Raw genomic sequence first — 20356 nt, 5'->3', positions numbered from 1 at the left:
TTTATTAATGTTGTCCATGATGTCTTGTAATGGGTTTGTAATTTATGTGGAATTAAGTTTTTTGTATAAGCTACATTTCTTATTCTTCAGCACCTAAAAAATAGTAAATCATGATAAAAGAAAATATAAATCCTAACATGTAACAAGTAATCCACCAGTATGTTTGTCAAATACAGAAAAAGATGGTTTTCCTTGTTTAGCAGCAGAGTCAGAGAGGGAGGGAGGGAGAGAGAGAGAGAGAGAGAGAGAGGGTTTTCCTTGTTTTAGTTGGGGAGAGTCAAAGAGAAGAAAGAGAGAGAAAGAGAGAAAGAATGAGAAAGAGAGAGAAAGACACAGAAAGTGAGGGTTTTCCTTGTTTTAGTTGGGGAGAGTCAAAGAGAAGAAAGAGAGAGAAAGAGAGAAAGAATGAGAAAGAGAGAGAAAGACACAGAAAGTGAGGGTTTTCCTTGTTTTAGTTGGGGAGAGTCAAAGAGAAGAAAGAGAGAGAAAGAGAGAAAGAATGAGAAAGAGAGAAAGACACAGAAAGTGAGGGTTCTCCTTGTTTTAGTTGGGGAGAGTCAAAGAGAAGAAAGAGAGAGAAAGAGAGAAAGAATGAGAAAGAGAGAGAAAGACACAGAAAGTGAGGGTTTTCCTTGTTTTAGTTGGGGAGAGTCAAAGAGAAGAAAGAGAGAGAAAGAGAGAGAAAGAGAGAAAGAATGAGAAAGAGAGAGAAAGACACAGAAAGTGAGGGTTCTCCTTGTTTTAGTTGGGGAGAGTCAAAGAGAAGAAAGAGAGAGAGAAAGAATGAGAAAGAGAGAGAAAGACACAGAAAGTGAGGGTTTTCCTTGTTTTAGTTGGGGAGAGTCAAAGAGAAGAAAGAGAGAGAAAGAGAGAAAGAATGAGAAAGAGAGAGAAAGACACAGAAAGTGAGGGTTCTCCTTGTTTTAGTTGGGGAGAGTCAAAGAGAAGAAAGAGAGAGAAAGAGAGAAAGAATGAGAAAGAGAGAGAAAGACACAGAAAGTGAGGGTTTTCCTTGTTTTAGTTGGGGAGAGTCAAAGAGAAGAAAGAGAGAGAAAGAGAGAGAAAGAGAGAAAGAATGAGAAAAAGAGAGAAAGACACAGAAAGTGAGGGTTTTCCTTGTTTCAGTTGGGGAGAGTCAAAGAGAAGAAAGAGAGAGAAAGAGAGAGAGAATGAGAAAAAGAGAGAAAGACACAGAAAGTGAGGGTTTTCCTTGTTTTAGCTGCGGAGAGTCAAAGAGAAGAAAGAGCGAGAGAGCGAGAGAGAGAGAGAGAGAGAATGAGAAAGAGAGAGAAAGACACAGAAAGTGAGGGTATTCCATGTTTTAGCTGCGGAGAGTCAAAGAGGAGAGAGAGAAAATGAGAAAGAGAGAGACAGACACAGAAAGTGTGAGTTTTCCTCGCTCTAGTTGCGGAGAGTCAAAGAGAAGAAAGAGAGAGAGAATGAGAAAAAGAGAGAAAGACACAGAAAGTGTGAGTTTTCCTTGTTTTAGCTGCGGAGAGTCAAAGAGAAGAAAGAGAGAGAAAGAGAGAGAAAGAGAGAGAAAGAGAGAGAAAGAGAGAAAGAATGAGAAAAAGAGAGAAAGACACAGAAAGTGAGGGTTTTCCTTGTTTTAGATGCGGAGAGTCAAAGAGAAGAAAGAGAGAGAAAGAATGAGAAAGAGAGAGAAAGACACAGAAAGTGAGGGTTTTCCTTGTTTTAGCTGCGGAGAGTCAAAGAGAAGAAAGAGTGAGAGAGAGAGAGAGAGAATGAGAAAGAGAGAGAAAGACACAGAAAGTGAGGGTTTTCCTTGTTTTAGCTGGGGAGATTCAAAGAGAAGAAAGAGAGAGAGAGAATGAGAAAGAGAGAGAAAGACACATAAAATGAGGGTTTTCCTTGTTTTCGTTGCGGAGAGTCAAAGAGAATAAAGAGAGAGGATGGCAAAAGAAAGAAAAATAGAGAGGGTAATAAAAATGCAAATGCACATGAGCTCACAAGGCAATAATTATTAAAGAGATTTTTTCGTTCAAGTGAAGTCGGTGGCCTCAAATCCGGACTAAATACAGTAGCAGACCAGCATAAAGAAACAGGTTTACCTCTGCCAACGCTAAGAACACCTCCCCTGCTTTCCCCCGCCACTAAAACCCTAAAAATGGGCATTGCTTTCTGGCGTGTTCTGGTATCAGAATTGCAAGCAGCTCTAAAGATGCCCCCTTCAGCTCTGAACAAAAGAGGGCTACAATAAGACAGATAGTCGATTGATTGATGATAGATAGCTAGATGAATGGCAGTGATTTAGTGAGACAGAGAGATAGATAGAGAGAGGGGAGAGACAGAGTGTCGGGGAGAGGGGAGAGATAGATAAATAGATAGAAAGTTGATCTAGATTGAACAGAGAGAGAGAGAGAGATGGCATGATGATTGTAATAGAGTGAAGGTCAGATAGACCAAGATGAATGGATGGATAGAGTGAGAGATAGTGATATAGTGAGTGACAACGAGGGGGGAGAGATAGATAAATCGATAAGAAGTTGATCTAGATTGAACAGAGAGAGAGCGAGAGAGAGAGAGAGAGAGAGAGAGATAGCATGATGATTGTGATAGAGTGAGGGTCATATAGACCACGATGAATGGATGGATAGAATGAGAGATAGTGATATAGTGAGTGACAAAGAGGGGAGGAGAGATAGATAAATTGATAAGAAGTTGATCTAGATTGAACAGAGAGAGAGAGAGAGAGAGAGAGAGATAGCATGATGATTGTAATAGAGTGAAGGTCAGAAAGACCACAATGAATGGATGGGTAGAGTGAGAGATAGTGATATAGTGAGTGACAACGAGGGGGGCAGAGATAGATAAATCGATAAGAAGTTGATCTAGATTGAACAGAGAGAGAGAGAGAGAGAGATAGCATGATGATTGTAATAGAGTGAAGGTCAGATAGACCACGATGAATGGATGGATAGAGTGAGAGATAGTGATATAGTGAGTGACGAAGAAGGGGGCCGAGATAGATAAATCGATAAGAAGTTGATCTAGATTGAACACAGAGAGAGGGGGAGAGAGAGATAACATGATGATTGTAATTGAGATAGGGTCACATAGACCTAGATGAATGGATGGATAGAGCAAGAGAGACTGATATAATGAGTGATCATTATTCAGATAGGGGGAAAGGTGGAGAGATAAGATAAATAGATAGAAAGTTGATCTAGACTGAACAGAGAGAAAGAGAGAGATAGCATGATGATTGTGATAGAGTGAGGGTCATATAGACCACGATGAATGGATGGATAGAATGAGAGATAGTGATATAGTGAGTGACAAAGAGGGGAGGAGAGATAGATAAATTGATAAGAAGTTGATCTAGATTGAACACAGAGAGAGCGAGAGAGAGAGAGAGAGAGAGAGATAGTATGATGATTGTAATTGATAGAGGGTCACATAGACCTAGATGAATGGATGGATAGATCAAGAGAGACTGATATAGTGAGTGATCGTTATTCAGATAGGGGAAGAGGTGGAGAGATAATATAAATCGATAGAAAGTTGACCTAGATTGCAATAGGGCCAGAGAGAGAGAGAGACAGCATGATGATCGTTATTGATTGAGGATCAGATAGTGGTGACGAAGGGAGAAGGATAGGTAGAACGATCATCTTGATTGAGAGGGACAGAGGGAGAGATTGATAAGGCAATAGGAAGTTATCAAGATTGAAAGAGGGGCAGAGAGAGAGAGATAAAGCGATAAGATGTTGATCAAGATTGAAAGATGGGCAGAGAGAGAGGGCATCAGAATGATCGTCTTGATTGGGAGAGGGATAAAGAGTGTGCGAGAGTGGGAGAGTGGGAGAGTGGGAGAATGATCGTCGTGATTGAGAGAGAGAGAGAGATAAATGATCATAGAAAGAGAAATAGAAAGGGGATCTAGATTGAGAGAGGGGCAGAAAGAGAGAGCGCATTAGGATGACCATCTTGATTGAGAGGGGAGAGAGAATGAGGGAGAGTGGGAGAGAGAGAGGGAGAGAAAAAGATAGATTCATAGAAAGAGGATCTAGATTGTGAGGGGGATAGACCTATATAGAGTGAGAGCGAGAGAGTGGAAGAGAGAGATAGATCAATGGAAAGATCATCTTAATTGAGAAAGGGACACCTATTGGGGGAGAGAGGGAGAGAGCGAGAGAGAGAGATACACAGACAGAAAGCCGATCTAGATTGAGAGAGGGACTAAGTGTGGGGGAGAAAGGGAGAGAGGGAGGGAGAGAGAGAGGATCATGCCTTGGGGTTTGAAGTTGAAAAGAGGAGGTAATGGACGACCATTGAGGAGACAAGCATTGGGATCGCGAAGTTCATCAAAAAATGGATGCACACAGACCTCCAGCTGCAGATAGCATAACACTAACTTCAGCATTTAAACAAATTTTTAAAGATCTAAATCAACAAGTTTAGATTATACATTATTCATTTCCGCAATATGAAAACATATGTATAACTACTACTCACAGCAGTGGACCGCAGATTGGGGGAATACTGGAGAAGCCTTGACACAAGATCCACAGCCTCGGGAGGCATCCGCTTGTGGAAAATCTATTTGAAAACACCAAAAAACATAAAAATAGGTACTATTTCAATTTTCAAATGAATTTGCAAGAACCTTGTGCCATGGATGGGCCTTGATTTGTGGAAACTTGAACTCGGTGTAGTTTGGGTTCATGCACTTAATTTCTTCACGAGTGGGTGTCCCAAGTATCTAGAAAAAAATACAATTCCATTTAAATAAATCCAACTCTCAACTGTTTTCTCACTGGTCACATTGACGTGCCTTGATGATCTCGACGAGCTGATCAACTCCACTCTCACCGGGGAACAACGGCTGGAGCAGAGAATTCAAACCCGTTATTCTACTCGGAGAAAAGATATTAAGAGAAAAAAGGAAAAGCTACTAGTCAATTCAACCTGCCCGAGAAGTAACTCAGCAAGTACACAACCTGCTGACCAGACGTCAATTGCCGTCGTGTACTCGGTTGCCCCAAATATGAGCTCTGGCGCACGATAGTAGCGCGAGCAAATGTATGATATGTTGGGCTCACCTTTCACCTGGAACGCAACAAACCATCAATATCAAATAACAAGAAAAACCGAGTAGATGTCTCCATATTCAGCGACAGTTGCCTATATCACCGTAGCAAGAGAAAAATTACCGGATCAATCAATTCAAGTCATGGTAGGGAAATACGGGTAGCCTAAGGAATAATAGCAGCACACAGTTAGCTCTGTGTTATACCTAGGGTTCTGCATCAAAGATCACGATATATGATGATGATGATGATGATGATGAGTCGTATGGTATCCCATGACCTATTACCACCGTCGTCATCATCCATTAGTTGATGGCAACTTATCATCGTTGTTCATCCAAGCCCAAAACGTTGATAATGATGATGACAAGATTTGGAGAGGACAATGATTAATTCATCATCGTCTGCCAACCCTAGTTTGGAAAAAATGATTACAAAGATAAATGGACAGTAAGGATGACAAATCTTCATCCAGTTTTCAGGAGTCGTCATCATCCATTGGCTGATGACAAATTCTCATTGTCATCATAATCATCATTCATCCAAGCCCCAACATGGCTGACGATGATGCAATTTTGAGATGACACTGAAGACAAAGAATTCTTCATCTTCCTCCATCCCTTGTTTTGTGTCAATGATGAACCTGATGAGTGGATGTTGACAATGACGTTGGTGAATCGTCATCTACATCAAGTTTCCTGTCATTGTCGTTGTCATCTAATCGTATGATAACTGGTCATCTTCAGAGTCATCATTCCTCCAAGCACAAACATGGAGGACGATGACGAGATTTGAGGATGATGATAAATGTCACTGTCCAACCCTAGTTAGGCATCAGTCATGATCATGACGAGTTGAAGATGATGCTTACAAATCATCATCGTCACAATGATCTGGTTTCCAAGAGCCGCAATCATCAATCATCAGGCGCTGAAAAAATTTCATAGTCGTCATCCATCATAGCCCAAAGATGGATGACGATGATGATGACAAGATGAAGAGATGATGATAACAATGACAAATTTGTCATAAACTGTCAAGCTGATACGGCTCGACCACGTACATGTCAGAGGACCAAACGTCGCCAGTCAACAGAGTGGGCCGGTCAACATAATAAAGATATAAATAATGGCAGAGGGGAGCAGCGAATGCATCTTGAAAGTTCGTTACGGGAGCTGCAGCCTGGAGAGCGGGAGCGTCTAGATCCTGAGGGAGGGAGATTGTAATTGACTCCCTATTTCGTGTTCTCTGTCCTTGTTTTCTTCTCATCCTTTCCCCTGGACCATACTACCTCCTACATTCCTTCGGTTCTTGAATATTGGAATGTTGATACTTGGAGGTTCCTCTCTGATCTTCTCAGTCTTTCTGCGGTTTCGAGTATAAAGAGATCGAGAGGCTTATCATCTGGTATCAGAGCCAGATTCAGCTGTCCAAGCTTGGCCGCCATTTCGTGGTCAAACCAAGTGATGAAGACTGTTCGCCAACTTCTTGGAGAACGCCACCTGCTGAGTAGAATTGAGCTGGAATTAACTGCCGGATGGAGCAAGATCCGAGAATTGAGCAAAACATGCTGGGTTTCCAAAGGCGTACTGCCAATGTCTTAGATCACATTATGGAGCAAATTGCTTCTATTAATCTCCGTCTAGAAGAGTTCAAGAAAGCAGCCACTACTAGCGAATATGGAAATCGCCACCACGGCACTCAACCTGTACCACAAATCATCAATCAGAGGTCAGATTCGAATTCTCAATTCAAGCGTGGAGATCTACCTATTTTCCAAGGGGATAATGCAGATGGTTGGATCGCATGGGCTGATCGTTTCTTTTATCTCCATCCAATGGACGACAAAAATAAGTTGCATTTAGTCTCCTTACATATTGATAATTCCGCCCAGAATCGGTTCCTTTAGAAGAAAAAAAGTAGGATTTCGAGATTAGGACAATTTCAAGTTCTTGTTTGCAAATCACTATGGCATTTCCTTAAACAAGCTATATCCAGAACTGTTCGGTGTATGTCAAACCGCTTCAGTTCTGGAAAATAGGGATGAGTTTGACAGGATTTTGTCTCAACTGCCAAGAATAGCCCCTGAGACCAAAGAGCATGCTTATCTCCATGGGTTAAAACCTGAAATTTGCACTGAAGTAAGGAAATTTAGACCATTTGGACTACAGGAGATGATGGATCTATGATAGATGCTATTCGAAGACATACAGAAGAAGGAAGCTCAGATCTGGTCAACGGACAGTTGACCAGCGTAACTGACTCCAGCGAGGTATATAAATAAAGGGGACACCAGCTGGGAGGGGGATCTTTTCTTGTGCAAGAAGTTGTTACACTTCCCAGGGAAGGAGTCGCGAGTGCGCTGCCCCACCGGACGACCTGGAGGGAGGAGTCCAGCCGCAGAGGAGGACCGCCACGATCAAGAAGGAGCTCATCCAAGGGAGGGAGCCGTCGTGATCATCTCCAGTCCAGCTATCTTCCCATTTCCTGAGTGTTACAAACTACATTTCATATTCGGATATTGAAAATCCTTGGATTGTGAATTGTTTTGATACGAAGGGTGTATCAATCTATCTGTCCAAGCCGAAATTGATTTGGGGGTTTTATATACGGCCTGGCAGAATTCTCCAGCTTATTACCAACCACCACAATATTCAGGATCAACAAATAGACAAAATATTTCCAATTCCCAACATAGTCATCAAAGAATGTATGTTCCTCCCAAGAGCAACCCAACCATGGCACAGACTCAAAACATCCAAAGCATACCCTCTTCTCATAACCAAGTTTGACATTGATGGAACTTAAGCCTCACAGAAGCTGAATTCCAACTACGGAAAGAAAGAGGCTTTGCTTCCACTGAAATGATACCCTCTTCTCATAACCAAATTTGACATTGAAGGAAGAGAAACTTAAGCCTCACAGAACCTGAATTCAAGCTACGGATAGAAAGAGGACTTTGCTTCCACTGTAATGATAAAGCCTTACCAGGACACAGATGCAAGAAAGATCTAAACTTCATTTTAGTATTGGACAGAGCTGAATTCGTAGGGGAATCAGATGGTGAAGCAGATCCAATGCAGACTGACGAAGCACCAATTACTGAAAGGTCAGCATTCTCTGCATGGCTAACGGCATTCATCTCAGGGACCATCGCCCAATCATACTACCAAGCTATGTCATGTAGCCGGATTTCCAGTGAGAATCTTAATAGACAGCGGAGCTTCTCACAATTTTATTATTCCCGACATTATATCTTCAGCGTCACTCCAGGTTTTTGCAGGAGCACATTTCGATTTACTATTAGCCAATGGGGCTATGAAATCATCAATGGGCGTCTGTCGGGATACCCTTTACCAATGGGAACCATTGACAAGGTACTTGGCGCTCAATGCTTGAGGACGCTTGAATGGTTTTTGAGCAATTACAATCTGCGAACCCTGAAGATTTTATGGCAAGGAAATGTTCATCAACTCAAGACGGACCCTTACTTTCTATCAGCTTCAACACCATTAAATCCCAGTGCTCAGGACATAATCAACAGCAAAAGGCAATTTCGAGCACTCTAAGCAGCATGTGATCCAAGGCAACCCACGGTATTTACAATTCAAAAGTCTACTTATATTACCACAAAAAAGAGATAGATCATAGAGTACACCTGAAATCTGGTAATCGAACCGATTAATTTGAGGCCATATCATTATTCTTACCTTCACAAGAATGAGTTGGAAAAACTAACTCAAGATATGATCGCTTCCAACATAGTCCGACCTTCCACCAGTCCTTACCCTAGCCCAGCCTTTCTAGTCAGAAAGAAAGATGGGGGTTGGTATATTTGCATCGATTACAGGGCCTTAAACAAGATCACCATTCCGAACAGATATCCTATCCCTATAGTTGATGAATTATTTGAAGAGTTGCATGAAGCGACTTTGTTCACCAAACTAGATCTCAAGTCTAGATATGATCAGATCAGAATGCATGAAGAAGGCATACATAAAACTGCATTTAAGATGCATCAAGGACATTTTGAATTTCTAGTGATGCCATTTGGGTTAAGCAACGCTCCAGCAACATTCCAAGCCCTAATGAATTCCGTCTTCTGGAAGCACCTCCGGAAATTTGTGTTGGTTTTTTCGATGACATCCTTGTTTACAGCAAAACTTCAAAGAAGCATGAAGATCACTTACATCAAGTTTTTCAAATTTTGCAAGGCAACAGTTTACAGGTCAATCCAAAGAAGTGTCTATTCGCACAAAATTGTATCGAGTTCCTCCGCCACAGGATTTCAAACCTTGGACTGGCAACAGATCCTAGCAAAATTGATACTATCTCATCATGGCCACCTCCAAAATCCTTGAAGCAACTTCGATCATTCCTTGGATTAATAAGCTACTACAGGCGTTTTATTGCCCACAATGCCTCCAAATCTCATCCATTGACGTCCCTACTCAAAGAAAAATTATTTTGCCTGGACCAAAGATGCCGACCAAGCCTTTATAGAGTTAAAAATGGCACTTTCTACGGCTCCAATACTAAAATTACCTGATTTCTCAAAACCTTTCATTGTTGAAACTATCGCCTCTGGGTTTGGACTGGGAGCTGTACTTATCCAAGATAAACATCCGATAGCAAATTTGTTACGATCCCCTTGGAGATCTAACAAAATCAAGAAACGGAACGAGGGATAGAGAGGAGAATAGGAGAGATGGAAGAGGTAAGAGAGAAGAAGAGAGAGCGATAGGAGAATAAACTCTCAAGAACCTCCGAATCGGTAGTTCTTGCCCTCACGAAAGCCAGATACAGCTACGCATATCAAGAAACCACAGGGTAATCATTCATCAAAAGTCCTTCTAATGACCTTACAAGGGGGTATTTATAACCTTACAATATCAAGAATCGGTTATCCCATCAGGACTCCAACAGTATTACAGCAAGGCACTCAATAACAACTCCAAGCTCAAGTCAACATATGAATGGGAGTTAAAGGTCGTGATCTTATCAGTCCATAAATGTAAACACTAATTATTTCAAAAGTTTTTCATTCATACAGATCAGTTAAGTCTAAAATTCTTGAATGATCAGAAGTTCCCCAACATTATGATGTAGATCTTTTGCAAATCCAAACAGAAATTCAACCAAAATACAAGAATTGTTCCAGATTTTCCAACAGGAGAAAAGTCATCCGATGAGGAACGTGAAATGTGGTAGAAGAGAGTGCAGAAAAGAGGTGAGTGGAATGGAGGTGATGTGGAACATAGATGAAAGATAGTGAGCTTTATGGAGAGAGGAGCTCCCCCCTCTGGATCGCAGGCCCCCTCTGTAATCGACGCAGATACACCAACCCCCATCTTCCTTTCTGACTAGAAGAGCTCGGCTTGAGTAAGGACTGGGGGAAAGTCTGACAATGTTGGAAACGATCGTATCTTGAGTTAATTTTTCCAACTCATTCTTGTGAAGGTAAGAATAACGATATGGCCTAAAATTAATCGGTTGATTACCAGGTTTTAGGTGTATTCTATGATCTATATCCCTCTTTGGTGGTAATTGTAAATAAGATACAAAAACAGAAAGATGAAGATTACAAAAAGTATCAGTATAAGTAGACTTGTGAATGGTGAATACTGTTGGTTGTCCGGGATCACATGCAGCATAGAGAGCTTGAAAATGTCTTTTGCTGTTGATTATGTCCTGGGCACTGGGATGTAATGGCGTTGAAGCTGATAAAAAATAAGGGTCCGTCTTGAGCTGATGAACCGTTCCTTGCCATAAGATCTTCAAGGTTCTCAGATTGTAGTTGCTCAAAAACCATTCAAGCGTCCTCAACCACTGAGCGCCTGATACGACCCTGACGTAATCATCATTTAGCCCAATAAGGGCATTTAGGTCATTTGGACCTTTTGTAATCCCTTTTAGGGAACGGCACGTCCGGGATGTGATGCCCCGGACGTGACGGGATGGATGACGAGTCGTGATGGACAGTGACGTGACGAACTGTTCGTCACGTCACTGTCACGTCACTCGTCCTAGGATTTTCAGAAAAATCGTCACTGACCCGTCACTCGTCCGCAAACCCTCGTCACCGTCATGTCACCATCACGGTGACGACGTCACTGTCACCGCGACGGAAAAAAATTTCATTTTTATAGGTTATGTATGTTTATTCTTATGGACCATTTGTTATTGTTATGTCTCCCGGTCCCCTTACGATTCTCCCTCTCTCTCTCAACTCCGCCGATTCTCCCTCTCCTTGTCCCCTTACGATTCTCCCTCTCTCTCTCAACTCCTCCGATTCTCCCTCTCCTTGTCCCCTTACGATCTCTTTCCCTCTCTCTGTCTCTCGCTGGGACGCTCCCTCAGTCCCTCTTCCTCTTCTCTCTAGTTCGCTCCGTCTCTTTCGCCCTCTTCTTCTCCCTCTCCCTCTCCCTTTGTGGATCTCTCTGTCGGTCCCTCTCCCCGTCTCTAGTTGGAGCATTGCCGCTCCTTCGGTTCTCCCTCCCTATCTGTGGAAGAATTTTTTTCTTCTCTCATGCGGACGGGGTATAATCAGGTAATTTTTTCTTCTCTTCGCCGTTTGTATTTTTTTGCTTGAAAACGAGATTGAAAGTAGAATAAATTATTGCTCGGTTCTCGTCATGCAGGTTGGAAAGCTAGGAAAACAGGACCACATACTTTCGCAGTTCGCACATAGTTTATTCGGAGCAATTCTAAATAGGTATTATAAATAGGTTGAGAAGTTAAAACTGTAGTTTTTGGAAATGTTTTATTAATACATTTTAATCCATACATCTCACTAAATTAATAATAAATTAAATTAATATTAAATTAAAATTGTATGAAAAATTCCATCACGGACGTCATCCGTGACGTCCGTCACTCGTCCAGATCACCTCGTCACCGTCACCGTCACGGGAAATCCGTCACCGTCACGGACCCTGCGAAACGTCACCGTCACTGTCACGTCATCCGTCACGTGACCGTCATAGTGACGCGTGACGTGACGGATGACGAATGCCAATCCCTAATCCCTTTAAATAGAACAGCCCTCCCTTGAGGAGGGTAGCCACGAAGTATCACACGAATGAGTCTGGCTCCCTTCGTCGACGTCCATTCAGCCGGACCCCTCTCGTAGGCGACGCCCACTCCGCCTGCCCCCACCTGCCGTTGTCCATCCCGGCACGTCAACGATCATCCCAGCGTCTTCTCCTTCCCTTCTCGTCTTCTCACCGATATGAACCAGCAGGTACTTATCATTGGTATCAGTACCACGTCAATGGTTCCCATAGGTAAAGGGTATAAGTCTTGAACAATGTCTATGCCTTGCTGTTAGGCCCCTAATTAGGCAGTATTCCCTGCCCAGACGCCTGCGTGCTTATTGGGAGGGCGTGTTAATGTTAGACTCACGACATTTAAGGACTAAGTCCTATTTTGTGCTACACGCACTAAGGATAGCGATGCCCAACCTGATCTTTCAGGCCATCGCCATTGCATGTGGTGATACACTGTGGACGGTGCGTGTGCCTGTTCGCGCCTAAGGCAGAACGAATCAGGTGAAGTCCACGCATGCTGGGTGCGCGAGCCGACAGGCGTGAGCGCGTGCGCGCGTCAAGCGCTGTGCGCCAGCTCCAAGCACCACGCACTGGCGCCAAGCGCCGCGGGGGAGTGGGAAGTGCTGCGCGCGGAATGGACGCGCAAGCCAGGAGGCGTGCCGCGAGTGCAGCACGCAGAGTTGTGCGGGGTGCCGCGCAGCGACCACGCGGGCAGCGCGCGCATTGCGTGTGCGGGGTGCGCGGTCAGGAGACATCCCGCTAGGAGACTAAGGCAAGTGGCGCACTGAGAGCGATGAGGCTGCATGGGGGCGCGCGGCGTCCCCGCGGGTAGTGCTAGGCGCGCAGCGCCTAGCTTGAGGGGCCGAATGCGACGGCATTATGCGGACTGCGTGCGAAGGTGTCCGAGCGGGTGCTGGCGGCGTGTATGATCGTCAAGGCAGGCATGGCATGTGTGATCGCCACGCCTGCGGGCGCGCGGCGCCCGGCCTGGGGCACATGTGTAGCAGCAGAGCAGGCGCACGCACGCGGAGCGACGACCTCGATGCAGAGAGGTGACACTACCTTGGCGCGATGTGCCTCGTCTCGTGCATTGTATCACCCCTTGTCTTCCCCCATGTAATTATCCCAACTACGATGTAAACTTTCTATGATATTAATGCAATGACCCTATTCCTTGACAGAGCTGCGTCCCCACCATCTCCTCTAAACCCTTCTATGCGATCTTAAGCAATTGCAAAGACTTTGGCTACAAGAGATCAAGGCTGCTCAGTGTTTTGCTCTGAGAACTTAGGCCGGTACACGTCAGATTCGAGCAAGAGACCTAGCTCAGGATTTGACCGTGTGACACTTGCATAGAGATTGGTGCATCTAGACATACACTCATTGATGATTGCATAGTTTCATTGGCCAATAAAACATCGAAACGTACTTCTGCGAAAATTTGGAGTGATGCTGAAGATATGATATCCGGAGTAATAAAATTGTGAGAAGCTCCACTGAATATTAAATTCTCACAGGGAATCCGGCAACATGTCCCCATAATTCGATAGTATGATTAGGCAACGTTCCCTGAGATATGAATGCTATTAGCTGTGCAGAGAATGCTGACCCTTCAGTAATTGGATCTGCATTGGATATGCTTCACCCTCTGATTCATCAATGAATTCAGTCTTGTCCAATACTAGGATGAGGTTTAGATCCTTCTTGCATCTATGTCCTGGCAAGAATTTACCATTACAGCGAAAGCAAAGCCCTCTTTCTTTTCGTAGCTGGAATTATGCATATGTGAGGCATAAATTTCTCTTTCTTTGAGGTCGAGCTTTGTTATGAATGGGATGTATGATTTGGGTGTTTTGAGTCTGTGCCATAGGAGGGTTACTCCTGGAAGAAACATGATTCCTTTGATGATTAGTATGATAACTGGCAATATTCTGTCGATTTGATGATCCTGAATATTGTGGTGGTTGATAATAAACTAGAGAATTCTGCCATGTCGTTTATAAAATTCCCAAATCAATTTTGGATTGAACTGATAAGTCCATCATTTCCTGCAGTCTAAATGGTCTGAATTTCCTTCTGTGCAAATTTCAGGTTTTAATCCATGAAGATAAGCATGCTCTTTGGTCTCAGGGGCAATTCTAGGCAATTGAGACAAAATCCTGTCAAACTCATCCCTATATTCAAGAACCGAGGCAGTTTGTCGTACATCAAATAGTTCTTGATATGGCATGTTAAATGAAATGCCATAGCGATTTGCAAACAATAATTTGAAATTATCCCAATCTCGGAATCCTACTTTTTCCGTGTAGATGAACCAATTTTGCGGAACTATAAAGATGTAAAGAGACTAAATGCAACTTATCTTTGTCATCAATTGGATGAAGATAAAAGAAGCGATCAGCACATGCTATCCAACCGTCTGCATTATCTCCCTAAAAATAGGTAGATCACTACACTTTAATTGAGAGTTCAGATCTGACCTCTGATTTACAATTTATGGTACAGTTTGGACGTGGTGGTGGTGATTTCCATCTTCGTGAGTGGAGGCTGCTTGCTTGAACTCCTCTAGACGGAGCTTAATTGAAGCAATTTGCTCCATAACATTGTCTAAGACATGGGCGGTGCGCCTCTGGAATTCTAGTGTATTTTGCTCCATTCTTGGATCTTGATCCATCTGGCAGATAATTCCAACTCGATCTATTCCACAAGTGGTGTACTCCAAGAAATCGGCGAACAGTCTTCAATCACGAAGTGGTATACTTCCAAGAATTCCGCAAACAGGTGGTGTACTCCAAGAATTTGGCGAACAGGTGGTGTACTTGAAGAATTCAGCAAACAATCTTCAATCACGAGGTGGCGTCTCCAAGAAATCGGCAAACATGTGGTGTACTCCAAGAATTCGGTGAACAGTCTTCAATCACGAGGTGCTCGCTCTGATACCAGTTGACACGCCCCCGACCCCGTGAAATTGAATCAGCCAAAAATCCAAGTAGGACGGAGAGAAGTCTCCAAGAATCAATCGTTCCAATTATTCAAGATCTCAAGAAAGAACAGGAGACATTGTCTTTCACGGAGAAGAACAAGAAAAGAGTAAAACGATACACGAACTAGGGAGATCAGCTACGATCTTCCTCCCTCTGGATCGGGACGCTTTCCCTCCCGCTCTCCAGGCCGCTACTTCAGTAACAACTTTCCAGATTCCCGCCATTCCCCTCTAGTCTCTTTATTTACAGCTTCTTTATGTTGATCGTCCTTACTTTGTTGACCGGCGACGTTAGGTACTTTGATTAAGTACGTGGCATAGTCATATCAGAAACCAAAGAAGTGGGCACAATGGTTAGTATGGGCAGAATATAGTTATAACACCTCTTTTCACACATCTACAAAGATGACACCGTTCAAGGCTGTCTATGATCTAGACCCTCCTCCTATCATCCGCTATGGCTCTCTACCTTGCCCACTAGATTTGTTGGACTCCTTACACACAGAAAGAGATAATATACTATCCAAATTACAAAGCCACCTCTCCAAAGCCCAAGCAATTATGAAAAGAAAAACAGATCAACACCATCATGATCTGGAATTTCAGGAGGGCGATAAAGTGTATTGGAAAATCCATCCTTATAGGATGAAATCTTTGGCAAAATGCAAGGCGGAAAAGTTAGCGCAAAAATATTTTGGCCCTTAGACTATTATCAGAAAAATCGGGCCTGTTGCATATAAACTGGACCTTCCTGAGACAGCAACTATTCATCCCGTTTTCCATATCTCAAATTTACGCAAAGTTGTGGGTGGTAATATTAGTATATATTTTTTTTTTTTGAAGAAAGTAATATTGTGGGTGGTAAGATTGTGGGTGGTAATATTAATATTTTACCTGTCCCTACTAACATTTCTGATGAATGGGAATGGCAGGTCTCTCCTGAAGCAGTGATTAAAAGACGATTTAACAGAAACGGATGCATCTTCTTATCAAGTGGAAGAATTTACCAAATTTTGAAGCAACATTGGAAGACGCTGAAGTCATCTCTAGACAATTTCCTGCTTTCCAAATTGAGGACAACTTGGATATACAGGAAGGGAGTATTGGTACGGCTCGACCACGTACATATCAGAGGACCAAACGTTGCCGGTCAACAGAGTAGGGGCAGTCAACATAATAAAGATATAAATAACGGCAAAGCTGGAGAGAGGGAGCGTCCCGATCCAGAGGGAGGGATATCGTAGTCGACTCCCTATTTCGTGTTCTCTGTTCTTGTTTTCTTCTCGTCCTTTCCCCTGGACCATGCTACCTCCTACATTCCTTCGGTTCTTAAATATTGGAACGTTGATTCTTGGAGGTTCCTCTCTGATCTTCTCGGTCTTTCTGTGGTTTCGAGTATCACGAGATCGAGAGGCGTATGACAAGCCTAGTAAGGGAGATGAAATCAGACATTGGGAAGCTCAAATTGGAGAGAAATTGTGAAACCCTAACCTAGGTTAGGAGGAAGAAGATGAGATTGAGAGAAGAAGAATAATCCCATAATAGTGAAGGTACATGAGTTGGGTATATATACCCTAGGAGAGAGAAACGAGAATAAGAGGGTAATGGGCTAAACATAGAGGCCCATTACCCATACAAGATATATCTCACTAACAGAAATAAATGATCAACCAGTTGGCATGAACAAACAGCAAGATCTTTGGACCACGTGTCAACAAAAAAGAAATAATGACAATTAAGACATTACAGTGAATAACAAAGAATGTCATATGATTGATATATGATGTGGAAGGTATTAAAACAAGAGGAAACAGCAGACATTATCCTTAACAGGAAAAACTTTAAAAAATCTCTTCATATGTATAGACTTGAGGTACTATGAATAAAGAAATAACCCACCAAGACTTTGGCACTCCCGAAGTCACATAGCTTTAACTGATGACTGTTAGGGTTCACCTGCCGCAGAATAACCCGTGATTATCATTGAAAGAAGGAAATGTAGAAGCCGAAAAACAAAGATTTTGCTTTTGATCTCACCAGAAGATTTTGTGGTTTAATGTCCCTATGACAGACTCCAACACAAGAGTGGATGTAAGCTAACGCTCTAAATATCTGCCATCAGATAGCTTTGGTAAGAAAAAGTATGCAGCCAGATAACAAAAATAGCGCCTGAAAACTCATATAAAACTGGAGAGGTATTCAAACCAGAAAAAAAACACTGACAGCAAGGGTGTAACGAATACCTGGTACGTGTACAATTTTACATACATCATCGGCATTCTCTGGCTTGCCCGACTATAGTGTTTGGCAACACGATAAACAGTCTCAGGTACATACTCAAGTACCAGATTTAGGTAGAGTTCATCCTTCTCTGTTGTTGAGAAGAAACAATGCTTCAATGAAACGACATTTGGGTGATCAAGAAGCCTCATTGTCTGCAATTCACGGTTCTTGTATCGTTTGTCCTGCAGCACCTTTTTAATTGCTACACTTTCCCCAGTTTCAAGGCATTTTGCCTGAATAAAGACCTATATTAGAGCAATTCAAATCCGAAAAAGGAAAACGATTAGCATAAAATATAAAATCATGCCACCTGAAACACAATTCCAAATGATCCACGTCCAACCACTCTTTCTGCCATGTAGCTTATCGTCTGCTCATAGAAGATTTAAATTGGCAAACAAAAGTCAGCAAACACCAAAATTTATAACATGTAATCAGGTGCTTCAAACAAAACCGCTACTAATGGCATTAGACATGAATAAATATTAAAAATCAGACATCGCCATATCATTTTTTGAGGAAAGATATCACAGATAGAACAAACTTTGAGAAGACGCTACAGCACTTTTAACCTGCGGTAAGTGTGATGCTATACTACTCTACAGCGCTTGTAGAAGTAGACTGATACACGTATATTCTTCTCCAAGCACTACCAAAGGAAGAAGAGGAAGCAAACGTGAGAAGACCTGTGCTGACCATGCATGTGTGAAGATCTGTGTTGACCACCCACGTGTGAAGATCTCCTATAAATAAGAGGGGACCAAGAAGATCAAGGGCAGTCTTCTTCCTCAAGAAGTTAGTTTGCCCCTTGTGGCAAAGTGGCTGGAGGTGCAGGATCGAGCCTGCCAACCAGAGGGAGCACTTGTGGAGTCCTCGTTCCTCTTTAAGTTGTGAGATACATTTGTTCGGTTTGGTATTGTTGAAGACGATATTGATCATATTTTCCATCAAATATTGGGTTGATATCATAGACGCCCCCATGCCAAAGCTCATAAGCAAGTTTAGACCAAATTTCTTTTCAAAAACAGAATGCTATAACATTTATCTCAATCACATAGATGCATCTTACATGGAATTCAACTCCAATGTAAACATGGATAAATAGTTCGCCACGTCCTAACGACAGTTGGCATGTGACAATGATGACAATGTTGGTGGACTGAGGAATAGCCTATGATGTAGTCAGGTCGACAGAAATCAATGGCATCAAACGACCATACTCGGAAAATCATTGACAACGTCATCGTCATAGTCAACTAGGCAGTTGATTGGGTTGACATTTTTTATCTGAAATTTGTTTGACGGCTGACTTTGAGGAACGGTGTCAACGTTCTGTGGTACCCTGTCATTGGCAACGTCAATGCTAACCTAGTCTCATCAATGTCAACATCAACCAACCTTAAATTCATCAACATCGTTCCAACCTCAATGATATCGACGACGAACAAGTGGCCCGAACCATATTTGAATCTGATGCGATGTAAAAGAAATGGTGAGAATAAGGGAAAAGAAAAATAGCATAGAGAACATGTTGGAGAAACAAAAATCGCTGGAACTTCATTCCTAAAAAGGTTTGCACAATAAGAAATTCTAGATGAACACAGTTGTCACTGAAGAAAATGATCTTGGGATTGTCCCTAAGAAGCAATGGTTATTTGATATCAGACAAGTGAAGAATTACGAAGACTTTGGAGCCCGTCATCCAAGAGACACTCTTTGGTAGTTGACGATTCAGTATCCTTTCTTTTTTCTCCTATCAATTCTTGTCAGTTAATCAAAACATGTCAAGGGTCACTTGATCTTTTAAGAGAGGAGCACGTTAGAATATAAGGCTGCCTGCAAAATCTTAAATCTACAAGGCAAGATTCCATCTTTTGCCATCCTAAAGTGCAACTAATTAGAACGACATCATCTACAATGACATAACTCCGGAAGATAGAGCTCCAGATGTGAGTCTTGACCGCTAAACATCACCTCTAAAACAAATCAACCACCGGAAGAGATAAACGGAGTTTTCTGGTTTACTGGAAACACAAAACAAAGTAAACCATAGCCTAATTACTAAAAATCAGGACAGAACAAATTTCACCTGTTTGGGTTGGCCATTTCTCCCGCCAATCGTGGTAACGATAATGTGTCCTGTCTCAGTTCCATTTCCATCCACTACCGCTGCTTCTATTTCCTACACAGCAAACGAAAAAATCATCAAGCTCAAGAATGCCAGATTTGGAGGCCAGAAAAAAAACTCGGATACTCGACCTTGTCGTCTCTAATTTTCATTTCGTTGATTTCCTCTGGAAGCTTATCAACTGACATTGGATTACCACTGAGCCGTCCTGCAGCAAGGGGCAGTGCTCCACCGGCAGATGCCATTGTACAGGATCAAGATCGTAGCGAGCTATGCACAGCGAAGATAGTTGATCTGAATCAAGTTGGAGCAACAAGACTGAGAAAATCAATATTTGGAAAACACATGAATCCTAAAAACGCGAGAACCTCGAATTATGCTTCTGATAGGGTCCCAGAACCAAATCAAATCGAATATGAGACAATCTCTGCTTAGGCGAGATTCAAGAATAGGAATTACGGACCGATTATCAGGTGGATCGAGATGGTATTCCACCGATGACTGGCGATGAGAAGAATGTAGAAGAACAAATAGGAAAAAAATTAAGACTCTATCGAACCAGGACCTCGAGAATAATTTTATAGTGCAGAGACGCGGACGGGACGGATTTTCGTCCCTCGACGAAAATACCGTCCCGTCCGCGAGAAAGGACGAACACAGGGACGGAAATTCGTCCCGGGACGACCGGACGAACGGACGGGACGGTTTTTTATCGTCGGACGAGAAGACTGTCCCGTTCTGAGGTCTCCGACGATGGACAGTAAGGGAAGGACGAAAATCCATCGGATTCGCTTACGACGGTTGAGATCTTGCCACGTGGCGAGGGACTGCGAGAGGGAAAGATGGAGCAGGTGAGAGG

General features: G+C 42.7%; 1 protein-coding gene across 5 annotated transcripts; it reads right to left on the bottom strand.

Annotated features, from left to right (window-relative positions):
• Window positions 1-1962: 1962 nt before the first annotated feature.
• Window positions 1963-20050, bottom strand: SK13 (shaggy-like kinase 13). Of its 5 annotated transcripts, none has more exons than XM_078575139.1 (13): window positions 19961-20050; window positions 19629-19791; window positions 19459-19551; window positions 17680-17739; window positions 17330-17602; window positions 17124-17198; window positions 16986-17042; window positions 4933-5073; window positions 4799-4849; window positions 4631-4726; window positions 4480-4563; window positions 4255-4357; window positions 1963-2197 (listed from the first exon to the last, which is right to left on the bottom strand). In XM_078575139.1, the coding sequence occupies exons 2-13, from the start codon at window positions 19740-19742 to the stop codon at window positions 2115-2117; spliced, it is 1230 nt and encodes a 409-aa protein (XP_078431265.1). In that variant the 5' UTR covers window positions 19743-19791; window positions 19961-20050; the 3' UTR covers window positions 1963-2114. The 5 variants fall into 5 exon arrangements, with proteins under 5 accessions (XP_078431265.1, XP_078431264.1, XP_078431266.1 ...); XM_078575138.1 differs by having other exon boundaries at window positions 19866-20032; XM_078575140.1 differs by having other exon boundaries at window positions 19629-19767; window positions 19866-20032.
• Between the last annotated feature and the right edge of the window lie 306 nt (window positions 20051-20356).

This window comes from Wolffia australiana, chromosome 5, assembly GCF_029677425.1.
Source record: "Wolffia australiana isolate 7733 chromosome 5, ASM2967742v1".
NCBI lineage: Eukaryota > Viridiplantae > Streptophyta > Magnoliopsida > Alismatales > Araceae > Wolffia > Wolffia australiana.
This window is presented reverse-complemented; position numbering and strand designations above follow the sequence as displayed.